The 15,598-nt window shown below is 52.8% G+C and overlaps 1 protein-coding gene across 2 annotated transcripts in view; it reads left to right on the top strand.

Moving 5' to 3' along the window:
* Positions 1–13,983, top strand: part of LOC133341177 (sodium/potassium-transporting ATPase subunit beta-2-like) — a 38,285-nt gene extending 24,302 nt beyond the window's left edge. For both annotated transcript variants that reach the window (XM_061549640.1, XM_061549633.1), the window contains 3 exons: positions 1,793–1,888; positions 2,506–10,450; positions 10,858–13,983. In XM_061549640.1, the coding sequence (XP_061405624.1) occupies positions 1,793–1,888; positions 2,506–2,658 (249 nt within the window). In that variant the 3' untranslated portion in view covers positions 2,659–10,450; positions 10,858–13,983. The remainder of the gene's footprint in view (positions 1–1,792; positions 1,889–2,505; positions 10,451–10,857) is intronic.
* The last annotated feature ends 1,615 nt before the right edge of the window (positions 13,984–15,598 follow it).

Here is a 15,598-nt window from a genome sequence, read left to right as displayed (position 1 = left end):
CTGCTGCCTGATTCACTCACTCCCACATCGTCGCGGCCCAGTCAACATTATCGTCATCTTGAGCATTTTCATCACCCCCATGACCTTTTATCATGTAAATGATCAACTTGTATCATTACCCTCGTGGGTCCGGCATAATTGTAACCGAGTCGGCTCTCGGTTGTCTTGGGGTAATCGCGGTTGGGGAGGGGAAGGCGAGGTCCTGATCAATGCACAAACGCGGACAAAAATGCTGAACACACGTAAATGAGGCGGTGAACACGTGTTCAGCGCTCACCTACCTACGTTTAGTGGGGGGTGAACATTGTAGGAGCCTCATGATTGCGGGAAACGCGTTAAAGTAAATCGCTACCCGGCGAGACACAACATGCTCAACCAGGATAAAATACCACACACGCTGCAATTCACCTAACCCATTTCGTCGAATAATCGTCATATTTCGTGTTATAGTCTCTGAAAGCAATGAGTCACCCTTTCTTTCGCCTCACTTTTGGATCTCCTTTTGCGTACCATTTTTTTAAACGATTTCTTTTAAAATGTTATCGCCGCACGTATACTCACAGTGAGCATCTCAACTTTTGTCGAACGTTGGGATGCAGTTTTCTGGCTAAATTCCGACGCGGGTTTTCATTATTCACGTGGGCACCGAGTTACTGTCCCTCGACGATTCAGGGGCAGACAAAATCCGTGTGGCACGGATGGGGATAGAATATTCCCTATTCTTGTGTTGATTTATGTTTTGGCAAGTGCTGTTAACACACCACCCGGGTAATGTATTCCGCCCGCAGAAAACCGAGAGTTACCTCTGCTTGTTTCTTCCACATCTCAGAAAACGTGCAACGTTGGGCCAATGCTCGCGTGTAGTTATAACCGTTGTACCAACGTTGACCCAACGTTCCCTGTTGAATGGGATTATCATAATCGTCATAGCACTCATTCCACATTTTATGATTTATATCCCACTTCATAGTTAACATCCTCGTCTTGGTTATCCTCAAACACGTACCATTATCACCACAATCATCTCCTGAAACGCCATCGTCTAGATCAAAGCAATCGCCTCCATCATCTCAAGCTTTCACATCATTTTGACTATAATCACAATAATATATAAACTACTATATTATGACTTCCATCGTCGCAATTACTTTTGACTAGAACGTAGTAGATTTCAACATCTTCATCACATGCTACCTATCATCATCATCGTCACTAATAACCTCACAGTCGCCGTCAGTCGCCCTCTCCGCGTGCTAATAGTTTATCTCTCTGTGCTCGTGTCTGTACCTCTGTGCACCCCCTGTACTCCCCTTGTACTCTCCCTGTGTACTCTCTCCCCATCTACTCTCTCCTCATTTACTCTGATGAGGGTGCTCTATCCCTATGTACTCTCTCCCCCCGTTTATTCTTCCCCGTGTGCTCTACTCGTGTATTCCTTCCATGTACCCTCCCATGCACACTCTCTCCCATCTACTTACTCTCCACGTGTACTCTCTCTCCCCCCGTGTACTCTTGCTGTGCACTCTCTATCCCCGTGTACTCTCCACGTGTACTCTCTCTCTCCACGTAAACTCTCCATGTGCACTCTCTCCCCGTGAACTTTCCACGTCACTCTCTCTCTCCGCGTGTACTTTCCACGTGTACTCTCTCTCTCCCCGTGTACTCTCCACGTGCACTCTCTTTCCCCGTATACTCTCCACGTGCACTCTCTCCCCCCCCCCCCCCGTGTACTCTCCACGTGTACTCTCCTCTCCCCCGTGTACTCTCCCCCCGTGTACTCCCCCGCACACAGCGTGACGACACTGAGAAAGTCGGGCCTCTCCGGTACTTCCCAGTCAACGGGACCTTTGACCCCATGTACTTCCCGTACTACGGCAAGAAGGCGCACGTGAGTACCGCGGTGGTTGTTGTGGTGGTGGTGGGTGTGCCGGTGAAGTACATGCAGCCCGTGGTTGTTGATGGTAGTTGTTGTGGTGGTTGTTTTGCAGGTGAACTCACGTATCCCGTGGTTGTTGATGGTGGTGGCTGTGATAATCGCTTGTCACATACAGCTCTCTCTGCCCACTACAGTAGAAACAAAATTGCTGTGGTTGTCCCACCTGATGACGGAAGCTTGTGTTGCCTCCGAAACGTCGTGATTTAGCTATTTTTATTTTATTTTCACCTACGTGACTTTACCGAAAGAACCAAAGAGTATGGTTGTGATGGTGTTGTGGAAGCGGGAGTAGAGCAGTTAGTGCGCAGCGCTACGAACCTGGCTATCCGGTCCTGGGCCTCCCCTAGGTCAACTCAGTTTCAAATGAGTACCTTTGTGTCGCCATTGTTTCCCCAGTGGCGATGTATAAACATCGCCACTGGGGAAACAATGGCGGCCGGGCGTGGTGCTGGCCACCCGCCCCCACGTGTGCCGTGCCAGGCCTTCATAGGTGCTCGCTAACGGAACTTGCGCCAACAGTCTGTGTAAAGCCACACGGGGGATCTTTGTCTTTGGTCGCGTTTGTGCAGGTCAACTACACGCAGCCCGTGGTGGCGGTGCGGTTCATGAACGCGACGCGCGGGGAGGAACTGTCGGTGGAGTGCTCCATCGCCGGCGTGAAACACGACAGTGATCGCGACCGCTTCCTGGGCAGGGTGACCTTCAGGGTGTTCATCCAGTGATCGCTCGCTCGCCCACACGCGCACGCACGATCGCCCACACGCTCACATGCAACGCTTGCTCATTCATGGTCATGCTCACTCAACCACACAAACACAGAGAGGCTTGCTCGCCCACACGATTGCACACTCACACTCGCTCCGCCAAGCTCAGCCACGCACGTACTCGTACATACACATGTGAAGACATCTTCGTACATGCTCACCCATACACACCCATTCATATAATATAAATCATACGGGTGTGTCCCCATACACACCCTTACACACCCATACGCAAAAATACACCCCAAAGAAACCATATCTGGGTCCACCCATACACACCAAGACAAACCAAATCTGGGTTTACTCATACATGGCAAGATAAACCATATCTGGGTAAACCCATACACGGCAAGACAACTCATGTCTTTCTACGCCCATACACACAGAGCTATGCACACACCGCTATAACGTCGTATCTGTATATACCTGAACACACAGACACACACACACCTATAAACCCCCACGCAGACAACCCCCCCCCCCCCCCCCAGTGCACAGCACTAATCAAACGCAGCAACACGCGCACACCACAATACGCGCACACATTCATGTCTGTACGCAAACACATCACACAAACCACACGCGCACCTAGGGGCCGTCCATAAATGACGTCACGCACCTGGGGGGGGGGGTCAGACATTTGTGACAATGTGTGACGAGGGGGGGGGGTTTGAGAAATGTGACGTCACATCAAAATGCGCAATTTTAAATAAATATAGACAACACGTTCTACTTAATTAAATAGACTTTTTAATAAATGTTTTCTCTTACAACATCAGAGTGCAGCTCCACGTTAAATACGCACTACAATGACAACAGTTTAAAGCGATTTGAGCATGTTTTATTTTGGGGGGGGGGGGGAGAGCTTTGTGACGTCATATTTGAGGGGGGGTCTGACTTTTTGTGACGCCGTGTGACGAGGGGGGGGGGGGTCAAAAATCGTCAAAAATCGCGTGACGTCATTTATGGACGGCCCCCTACACACACACACACATCGATAGACACACGCACACCAACACACTTACGCAAATGCACACGCACGCACACACCAGTACACAAAGACAAAGGTCCCCTGTAGAGGCTTAACAGACTGTTGCGGCAAGTTCTGTGCGTGAGCTCCGATTAATCCCGGCACGGCACAACAAGGAGGTGGGTGGCCAGGCACCGCAACCCTTTGACTCCCCAAAAAGCTGATGTTTACACACCGTACCAGGTATTTAAGGCCGAGTTTACCTAGGGGAGGCCCAGGACCGGTTCAGAATACTCGCCACTGATGTTGGCCGTGAGCGGGAATGGAATGCGGTTGTCGCCAGGTTCGTAGCGCCGTGCACTGACCGCTACACGGCATCTCCCACACACCAGCAAAGATGACCCCACTGAGCCTCCACACACCTGGGGCAAGTGCTGTTAGCGAGCACCTATGAAGGCCAGCACCACGCCCGACCGCCTTTGTCTCCCCAGCGGCGATGTTTACACACCGAACCATTTGATGCTGAGTCGACCTAGGGGGAGGCCCAGCAACAGTTTACGAGAATCATCACTGGCGAATCCAACCCCCGGGGGTGGCCCAGGGTTTCGTAGCGCAGCTACTACGCGACCGCTCCCCACTCACCGTCTCACACACGCACACCTCGACACACACACACCTCGACACACCCACACCTCGACACACACACACCTAGACACACGCAGCACACAGACACACGCAGCACACAGACACACACCGCTTCTAGCCAATCACAGCAGCGCGCTTCTCCCACACAATGCACGCCATCCAGCGTCAGGGCGGGGGGGGGAGTTGCCCGTGCAGTGGAGGGAGGAGGGTGGCACAATCACAAATCATACATCTGCGGAATATTCCACTTCGAGCTGCACGTGACCACCCACTTCTGCCCCCCCCCCTGTGTACAATAACATAACTATGCGGAATCTCCAACTCGCGTTGCACGTACCACCCCTCTTCTGCAACCCACACCCCGTGTACAATATCAAATTAGAAATCTGCGGAATCTACAACTCGCGTTTGCACGTGCCCACCCCTCTTCTGCAACCCACACCCCGTGTACAATAACAAATTAGAAATCTGCGGAATCTCCAATTCACGTTCGCACGTGCCCACCCCTCTTCTGCACGCACACCCCCCGAACTCCGCACCAGCAACCCCAATGGGGAGGTTGGCACCGCGGAGCGAGCCAAAGCGAAATCGGCGGCAGACACCAGCGCAGCAGCGCACAACGCCACGAATCCTCGACCCGTCACGGATCCGCGATGACCGAAAGTCGCCCTTCGAGAGGCGTTCTCATCCCCGACCGTTCTCAACTCAATCCGCCAAACACACCCCCCCCCGCCCCCAGCGAGCCGCCCGCACCGCCAGCGAGTCGGATGATGATAACGATGCGACACGCTGTTGACGATGATGTACGTACTGTATGTTGAACTTCTCTCGCGCCGTACGTAGCCAGCCGCGCTTGTCAGAGGTGCGGGGGAAGGACAACAAACGAAACGCGCGAAGGAGTTCGAGAGAAATGAGTTTGTCAATCTCGATGATGATTTAAGAGTGCATCACAGCTCCCAGCGGCTTCCGAATATCGGAAGGAAGAGCGTTCCAGACGGCCACCGAAGAGCATCGGAAAGCGCCACGCGATGTCGGTGGCCGTCTTTGTTCGATGGCTACAGCCAAAAGCCGCTGCCGCTGCTGCTCCCAGGATGACCCGGAGTTCACGCGATGGTGGTTTGGGCTCCTTGACGAGATCAGCGACTTGTGACCACACGTGTGGTCACACGTGCGACAACACGTGTGACACACGTGTGACCACACACCGGTCGGCGAAGGTGGCGGAGAGTCGAAGCGCAGCGCTACGGAGGTTGTGGATTGTTGTGACCAATCTGCAGTGTCCCAGGCAGCCCGCCGCACCGCCCGCGGTGGCTAGGAGATGTTAACTCCCTCGCCTGGTATGCAAGGTGGCCGTGGGTTCGATCCCGACCCTGACGCCCGCGGTGTGTATATATATATGTTTGGAGTTTGCGTGGTCACTCTACCCGTGTTTTCCCTCCGGGTCCTCTGGTTTGTTCCCCGCCGCGTTTAGAATGCCACGCCATGCGTTTGGAGTATTTTGGCTGCTGTACATTTCCACACGGTGACGCTGACGCTGGTGAGCCACTTTGTTGAGCGATATCATTTGTGGCCAGGTCGCTTCTGAGAAAGAGCTGCACAGCGCAGTGGGATTTTGCCTGGTGAATAAACGCGTAGTGAGTACGAATGTGAGAGTAGTCAGTCCTTAGCCCAGCACCGCGAATCCAGAGTACCCGGGCACGGCTTCCGAGAGGCGACGACATCGGGCGGATTAACGGGTGCTGATTTGGTCACGGGCGATGTTGTTTATTGAGTTGTTTATCTTTTAAGTTATTTATGAAGTCCATGTATTTAATTTATTTGTTTGTTGTTCTGCGCACCGTACCGCGAGAGCTTGGGACGGATCTGGTGAACGAGCCGAAGCCCCGAGGCGCCAAGGTCGTCCGCGAAGGGCCGTGGCACCAAACGTCGTGCCGTGACCTCTTGCGACGGCGTTTGGCGAACGTGGCGGCAACACCGAGAGTAGTTGGCCGCTCCGCAAAGTCCCGGCGGCGGCGGCGCGAGGCTAAAGTGGCGATTTCCATCGGAGCCAGGAGAATTGAGCCAGAATTGAAACCCGATCGCGCCATTCGCGGCATTTTCATCGCGCCCGTTCCATTCCTTACGAGGGGCCCACCTTTGTTTTAACAGCACGCGTCCACGTGATTTAATGACGCAATGATATTGTTTAGGATGTATTGTAATTGTTTCGTTAATCGTAAAGTTCCCCGTTGTAATCATTATTCCCGTTATTAATTATTATTACTCGCACAGATCCCTGCTGTAGTCATTGCGGTGTGTGTGCGGGGTCGTGATACGGTGTGTGTGCGGGGTCGTGATACGGTGTGTGTGCGGGGTCGTGATACGGTGGAGGTCGTGATACGAATGGGTCGCGTTTTGGATGTCGCTCTGCGCTGCGTAGCGAGGAGATTCGTGGTTTCACGATGACGGCGGCGGCGGTCCACGACCGTGGATACGCACGCACGGACGTGATAATCCGATGTGCCGGGTGTATTGCGGATCGTGAATCGAGGTTCATTTCTAATTGATTCGGCTCGCTCCGATCCGGCAAGCCAGCTCAAAGTTGATCGGGACAGCCCAACTTGAAAATGTCGATTCATTTGGCAAGCAATACGGCACTTGGGATCGAATAGTCGTGTGACATCGAGGTTAATTTGTAATTGATTCGGCTCGCTCCGATCTGGAAAGCCAGCTCAAAGTTGATCGGGACAGCCCAACTTGAGAATGTCGATTCATTTGGCAAGCAATACGGCACTTGGGATCGAGTAGTCGTGTGACATCGAGGTTAATTTGTAATTGATTCGGCTCGCTCCGATCCGGCAAGCCAGCTCAAAGTTGATCGGGACAGCCCAACTTGAGAATGTCGATTCATTTGGCAAGCAATACGGCACTTGGGATCGAGTAGTCGTGTGACACGCTCCCTTTTCCTTTGATTGGCCAACATCAGCAGGAGCGGTCGACACGAAACGTCCCGTCGAGTCGACACGGTCGTGTTCATTTCTTCGCGTGGGGGAGGAGGCTCTCGCGAACCGCTTCACACGTCACTCGCCACTGACGTTAGCCGTGGCCAGGACTCACCAACTCGCCGTTGAGTTCACATCGCCACAGTGTGAACCGTCTCCTCTTGTCCAATGATCCCGTGAGCCTGTGTTTGTATTCCGTCTCCTTGTGCAAGGTATCTGTGAGCCCGTGTTTCCATCTCGCTTGTAGAAGGTCCTGTAATCCCGTGGCTCTATCTCCTTGTGCGAAGTTTCGTGAGTCCGTGTTTCATCTGTGAGCCCGTCTAACCGATCCGCGGGTGGTCTGTGGCATGACAATGAGAGGAGCCGACGCGGGATTCAATTCACTGGAATTTTTAACAATCCGAGCAGCCATCATTTGGAGAAATGCTTCTTCCCCGCCTGTCCGTAACCTGTGCCCCCCTCCCCCTATTAACATCATTCGTGAGGCCACCGGGGGCCACTGGACACGGGCCCCCAAGGGATAATTTACCCACCCCCCCAAAATGGTTAAAGTCGGCGTGATTTGTGTGGTGAAGTCATAATTGTCATTTTAAGTTCTGTACAGGATTTATTTCGTTTCGGTGCAGTCAAAAACCTCTCTGTCTTTTTCCCATACCAAAATTGGGTGTGCATTGTTTCCCTCCTCTGCCACTGAATATCGGCGGAAATCGCCCGTTCCCACCAACGGACAGATTATCGGCGTCGTCATCATTTTTTCACGTCCTTTACACGAATGCCCAACCAAATCTGGCAACTCGTACGCGGCAGCCGATTCATATTGCCCAGCGCCGCTGCGTTGAACCCCGCACGTAGCGACTTGCGCATTGAGATAACGCGACACCAAATAGCCGAGAGAGCGAGCGAGAGAGATAAATAATGAGCGAGTAAGCGAGTGAGAGAGAGAGAGTGAGAGGGAGAGTGAGAGTGGGAGAGAGAGAGAGAGGGAGCCACTCGAGGCCTTGTGGGGGCCACTGCCAGGGTGCCCGTCCGTCCTTCGTCTTCCAGCCCGGCCTCCATGCCGGGTGTCGCGTCGCGTGCCGAGAGCGGTGAGCTTCCGTGACTCGGCGCAGACCGTGGGGGGGGGGGGGGGGGGGGGACTGCTTGGCGCACGGGGTTTGGGATGGCACCAGGGTGCGGCGGTTACGCCGGTCGTACTCCTGATCTCACAGGAGATCTCTTATTGCGACCGGTGTTTTGAGAAGTGTGGTGGGGTTTTTTTTTTTGGTCGTCTTTGCCCAGTTTCGTTCAGATTTGTCGTGACCAGGTTCGGGGGCGATGGTGGAAATCCGTTCTTGAATTTGTCGCGAAGCAATGCGGTTGCGTTAAGAGGACGGTCGACGGAAGTGGATTTCGTAGAACTAGTTTCGAGAAATCGATGGATTTGGGGAGATCTGTTAAACGTGACCGCCGTTCACTTAAAACAAAAATTCCACCGGACTTTATCCGCAAATGTGATATAACGGGGTCATCGTGAGATGATGATGAATCCATTCGTAAATCTCGCGGTTACGCAGCGGCTCGCAGTTTGGGGGTATCAGGCGAGAAGCGCCGCTGGAGATCCGTGGATCGGAGTGACCACCGTTCAAATTCCTAGAGATCTCTTGAAGCGAACGCCATTGGCTCTTTTACATCGTTCGGAACTATTGCGGAGCAGCGCGTAGCGCCATGTGTCAGAGAATAGTCCGCGGAAGTGGATATCGTAGAACTATAATTAGTTGATTTTTCGGTTAGATTGTGTTGGCATGTAAACCATTTTTAAATCAGGAGCTGTCCACCATCCGACAGAAACAATAAAATCAAGGTGTCACATCATTTTGGCCAAATACGCCACTCGATTTGTTTTTTTAGCAAAATGCAATGTTGCAAGGCACGCAAAGTTTTTGACAATTTTGTACGACGTTTCGCTGGGAGATTACATCCAGCATCATCAGGCATTAACGAAGCTCAGATTTCGCCAAAGCCTACGCATGAAGACCGTAGAACTACTGCATGAGATATCTCCCGAGATGGGGTGACGATCTGTAACACTCAGCGATCACAGTTGCATTTGTGAGACACTTGATAACCAAGTTGAATCACAACTCACTTGAGGTCTGTAGGTCTCTGTGAGTCTGTGGGTCCCTTTGTGAGTCTGGGTCTGTATTCAAGTCATTAGGAACGGTACCATCAACTCGCCACACTTGAGAACAGGCGGTCGTGACCTGGATTCAAACCCAGAGACTTGGCAGTGCCGGCTCGGTATCTCGGAGCTTGAAGGTCGCTGTCGCTAACAGATCGCTATGAAAGTGAATGGAGGTCAGGTTAGCTAAGAGATCTCTAGGAAAGTGAACGGAGGTCGCTGTAGCTAAGAGATCTCGATGAAAGTGAATTGAGGTCGCTGTGGATAAACAATCGCTATGAATGTGATTGGAGGTCTCTGTAGCTAACATCTCTATGAAAATGAATGGAGGTCTCTGTAGCTAACATCTCTATGAAAGTGATCGGAGGTCTCTGTAGCTAACATCTCTATGAAAGTGATCGGAGGTCTCTGTAGCTAACATCTCTATGAAAGTGAATGGAGGTCTCTGTAGCTAACATCTCTATGAAAGTGATTGGAGGTCTCTGTAGCTAACATCTCTATGAAAGTGATCGGAGGTCTCTGTAGCTAACATCTCTATGAAAGTGAATGGAGGTCTCTGTAGCTAACATCTCTATGAAAATGATCGGAGGTCTCTGTAGCTAACATCTCTATGAAAGTGATTGGAGGTCTCTGTAGCTAACATCTCTATGAAAGTGAATGGAGGTCTCTGTAGCTAACATCTCTATGAAAGTGATTGGAGGTCTCTGTAGCTAACATCTCTATGAAAGTGAATGGAGGTCTCTGTAGCTAACATCTCTATGAAAGTGATCGGAGGTCTCTGTAGCTAACATCTCTATGAAAGTGAATGGAGGTCTCTGTAGCTAACATCTCTATGAAAGTGAACGGAGGTCTCTGTAGCTAACATCTCTATGAAAGTGAATGGAGGTCTCTGTAGCTAACATCTCTATGAAAGTGATTGGAGGTCTCTGTAGCTAACATCTCTATGAAAGTGAACGGAGGTCTCTGTAGCTAACATCTCTATGAAAGTGAATGGAGGTCTCTGTAGCTAACATCTCTATGAAAGTGATCGGAGGTCTCTGTAGCTAACATCTCTATGAAAGTGAATGGAGGTCTCTGTAGCTAACATCTCTATGAAAGTGAACGGAGGTCTCTGTAGCTAACATCTCTATGAAAGTGAACGGAGGTCTCTGTAGCTAACATCTCTATGAAAGTGATCGGAGGTCTCTGTAGCTAACATCTCTATGAAAGTGAACGGAGGTCTCTGTAGCTAACATCTCTATGAAAGCGAATGGAGGTCTCTGTAGCTAACATCTCTATGAAAGTGATTGGAGGTCTCTGTAGCTAACATCTCTATGAAAGTGATTGGAGGTCTCTGTAGCTAACATCTCGATGAAAGTGATTGGAGGTGTCATCAGCTAACATCTCTATGAAAGTGAATGGAGGTCTCTGTAGCTAACATCTCTATGAAAGTGATTGGAGGTCTCTGTAGCTAACATCTCTATGAAAGTGAATGGAGGTCTCTGTAGCTAACACGTCTCTACGTATGGACTCCGGGGTTGAAGTCTCGTAAAGCCTCGGCGACATTTCCCTTTCGCGCTGCGCCGAGCCTCATGGCTCTGTTCTCAATGAGGGTCCCGCGACTGAGAATGTTTTTGGGTCGACTGTTGTTGTTGTTTAGTGGTGGCTGGGGCCAGAGCGGCGTTCATTCTGGCCGTCCGATTGCCCCCACCCCCCCAGCCCCGTCGCGTCGGCGAGAAGCGACGATTTCACCATTTGCGTGGTGGGAACTTCGCCTCTCCGGCACGCGCAGGAGCGACGGCGTTGGACGTCACGTGGCCGAACGCGGAGCTCCGCGACGTTCCAACGCCCCCGTCCGCTGCGACGCGCGGTCCGGGGAAGCGAGCGGATACGATTTGACGTCGCGTTTACACTTTTGGGGGGGGGGGGGGGCGGGGGTCGTTACGTGCCGCACGAGCCTGATGATTGCTACACACGCACACACACACGTCGCGTCGTTAAGAGCAAGGGGGCTGTACGACGACACGCTGCACGGTGGATCAGCAGCCGTCGTTGCTATCGCGCTGTTAAATCATTTTAATGGGAAGGGTTGGGGGGTGGTGGTGGTGGTGATGTTATGGCTCCCGCCATGGGAATATGGAATGTCCACCTATTCCTTACCTCTCAGGACTGCTTCACTGGTTGAGGGGGATGTCGCGAGAACTGATGTTCGTATCGATGTCGTGGCCGCGGGAGTGGCTTCCCTCTGTATTTGAAGTCGGGATTTTGAGTCTGTGAGTCTGTGCAATCTAAAGAACGTATTTATACGCACGCGCCGATCCATATATAGATACCCCACTCGAATAATGGGGATATATTTTAGAACTACGCTGAGATTTAATTGAGAGCCTAAACACGTTCGCCACGAATCTCGATACGTGAAACATCTTTCAGCACTTTCCGCGCTGCGCATCGCTTTCCAAACGTGCGATCGCCTGTCGCGAAGAACGTAGAGAGAGAAGTGGGGGGGGGGGGTCATCGATAGAAGTCTGTGGGGTATCTGTAAATGGATCGGCCTCCGCAGTGGGCGATGGAAGGGTCTGGCATAGAAGGCTAAAGATGACCAAATATCATCGCGACAATAAGGAGCTGGCGAAAGTGTGCTCATGCATGTCTGGCATCATCGTTTCGTTTGCGCGTAAACTCCGCCGCCAAAGAAACAAAAATTGGGATGAATATATTTTTTAAATCCAGGAAAATCTGGAGAGAGAGAGAGATCTAAAGCAAATTATCCGCAACTTTGTGGGAAATCCCACACAGGCCAGAGCTGGCTTGCAGTGCACTCCACACGATACGTGTCACACGTTTTTGTCAAGGTGCGAGTCGTGGAGTGAATCTGGCTTTGAGAGTTTTGTCAGGCCAGGTATCAACGCTTTGGGGCGTCGATGATGGTGGTGGTGGTGATGATGGTGGTAAATCAAATCCACTGGACTTGCACGAGGACCGTGTAAGAGTTATCTCAGTGTCACAGAGGTCAATCTTTGCTGTCTTGTGTCCAGCCACTGACCTCCGTGACCCTGCCGGGCCCCTGACCTCTCGGCCGTGGCTCAGAGGGCACGGGCTCGGTGAGGTGCATCAGCTGATGCGTCAGTGGAGATCTGAGTGGCTGCTACGCCTTCACAATACGTACACAAGTTGGCCGAAAGTCATCACGACCTGTACACGCATGCAGTAGTACGTGGTCTACACACAGGCGCACAGAGGTGCACACACACTCGCGCGCACGCTCGTCTACAAAACAGGCACGGTGAGCACGCCGTGACGCACAGATCTGATGGAACACGTTCACACACGCACGCACAGCGGTGATACACGTTCACCCGGTCACGTTCATGCGCGTGTTGCACGCAACCCGCCGTTCAATCCACGCACGCAATCACCGGTACACACGCGTACGCACGCACACTTGTCGTAGAAGCGGTAGACGCGCACCACACCGTGTCTGGTACCCATGCTAGGACGCACACACACACAGGCACCATCACGCTCCGTCGTCGGCAGCACTACAACGCATTCCCTCTGCCCCCCCCCCGTCCTCCTGCACGCACGGTGCTTGCCGCGAGCCCTCCTCTCGAGGTGTCGATGCTCGTCTCGTGTTCACGATCCCGTGTCCCGCCCTTTCCTGTGCCCCTCTCGCCACCGCCGCCGCAACGAGGACTCCCTTCGGCCCCCCTCCACCCCCCGTGCCGCGCGGTCCTTTCAACTCCTCGCTCTGCCACACGGCAACCTCTGACACCCCCCGCCGCCCCTCGCCCGTTCGTCTCCCCGCGCGTTTAAAAACGAAAAAAAAATATCGAAATATGCATGCAAGTGTAGAGTCCTCTTTCCCTGCCCTCCGGCCCAGTGCGTCGACGCAGCATTCTCGTTTTTACGAAGACCGCCCGTCGCGTTTCAAGCGCGCACGCGGAGAACCGCGCACCGGCGTCCCTCCATCACCCCCCCCACACACACACAGCTTCGGGAAACCCCCGGCGCACGTCGTGTGCGAATCGCACGTGCTGTGCGATGCCACGTGCTGTGCGATGTCACGTGCGATGCGCCCACGTGGTGTGCGATGATTCCACGTGGTGTGCGAGCGACGGGGAAATATCCGTGAAAAATCGGGGAGCGAACTCCTCGATCATCTTTCATCTTTCACACCGCGACGACGGCGATGGCGACGATGATGACGACGACGACGACGATGTCCGTCAGCGCCGTGCGTCGCCACCTAATTGATCGACAGGGTGACCTGGGCCGTGACCCGCGCGCGTCTGACCCCAACCCCACCGCGCCCCCCCCCGTCCCAATCGCCGTGTGCGTGTCCCCGTATGTCCGACTCCTTGCAATAACGGCGGCTGGTTGTTGTTGTTGTTGTTTTATAACGATGATGCGCGTTACACCCGTCCGTTACCATGCACGATTGAAACTGTCGGTGATTGAATTGAATGAATTAGTCGTTATACCTAAACTTAACCTAACCCTGGACATGCGATTAGCTTTGAGTGATGCTAAATAAACATTAATAACCACCGCGGACAGGCGTGTTTTTTTTTAAGTGTGCTGGTTGTTATTCTTTGGCGGGTGGTGGTGGTGGCTATGCACGTGGCCTGTAATCCAGGACTGTGGAAGCGAAGCTTGGTGGACCACCACCACCACCACAAAGGTGCCCGTACCCTGGCTCGCCGGAAGAAGGCGATACAGCAAAGAATGGGATCGAGTGTTGCCCCATCGCACGCGCGTGTTTTCGCCGGGTGCTCCGGTTTCCTCCCACATGTATAAACGCTCATTAAGTGGCAAAAAAAATCTCGACGTGTAGTGGACTGCAGAGCTTGGGCAATTGTCGGCGCTTGCTCACCGCCCAGCTTTTGCCTTCCCCGCCAATTGTCTGTGGTTCCTCGGCGGTTGGGAGATGCAATTTGCATGAACGACGACGCCGCTGCTACTGCTGCTGCCATGCAGAACTAAACATTCTTCTTCTTGCAGACGTTTCCCATGTTGCCATTGTAGCCGGTCCACCCGTCGTGAATCCTTTCAAGGGGGGGGGGGGGGGGGGGACAGGCCGACTAAATCGACAACGATAAAAAATATAATAAAATGTTCGGAGACAAAGAGTAGAAGTGACTGCGCCGTGTTCCGTCCTCCGGAGAAAAGGGAGACTCCACAACAGATGAGCGTCAGGGGTTTGTGAAACGGCAAAAAGTCCTCTTCAGAAGGGCGATCGCGTATCTGCAATGGCGATCAGAGAGCCACCCTCCCCACGTCACAATACCGCAGCTCAATTTCTCAGCACGAAATCCGCCCACATCTAAAATGGGGGCGAGCCTCGTGCTAGACTGTGCACGTTGGGCTCTGGGTCCAATCCCCGATCACCATTGCCGTCACTTAAATATTCATTTTTTTAACGCAGCTGATCACCCGTAGCGATATGCATAGCTGTCAACCCACACGGTTTACTCCGTATTCTTATACAGTGAAATTTAATTTTCAGGTCCTTACGGCGTACAGCCGTTTCAATACCGGCAACAACAAAACATCATACGGCCAAATTAAAAAGTCGTGGGGCAGCTTTTTTTACTTTGGTGAGTAGCGATCCTGGAGCAGTCGACAAATTTCTGTTGTACATTTGTAATGACATGATGACACCTGCTGGCTGGGAAAGGGAAGCACGGGTACGGGCACGGTTAAGAAACATCCAATCAGAGAGGGAGAGGTATCTGGGGGCAAAGGTCATGGGCGGGGTTGGCCGAGATGCTCCGGGAACCTGCTCGAAGATTCCACGAGAGGGCGGAGCCTAGCCGCGTCTGGGGGGATAAAAGCAGGGGCAGACCCGGGGCTCGGGGTTCGTGTGTGGAGTCTTGGGACCGGACTGCGTCGCTGCTCGCCGTCATCTTTCTCCGTCGTCCGGCCACGTTGAAGATCTCCTGCGGGCTTCCGTCGCCATCCTCGTCACGCCGCCAGCCAGCGGCGTGACGAGGGAGGGCGGTGGGACCGCGCCGAGCGATCGGCCGTGTGTGTGTAGCCAGTAGAGACGCTAATATCTAAGTGTTGTACTCAGAGTGAGAAAGATAAGGTTGGCCTGTGTTGTGCCCCTGTGAGAAATAAAAGTACCCTCTACACGACGTGTCGCGGAAGTCGCTCATTACA

Source organism: Lethenteron reissneri, chromosome 2, assembly GCF_015708825.2.
Source record: "Lethenteron reissneri isolate LAM-NWPU_2019-01 chromosome 2, ASM1570882v1, whole genome shotgun sequence".
NCBI classification, from domain to species: Eukaryota; Metazoa; Chordata; class Hyperoartia; order Petromyzontiformes; family Petromyzontidae; genus Lethenteron; species Lethenteron reissneri.
This window is presented reverse-complemented; position numbering and strand designations above follow the sequence as displayed.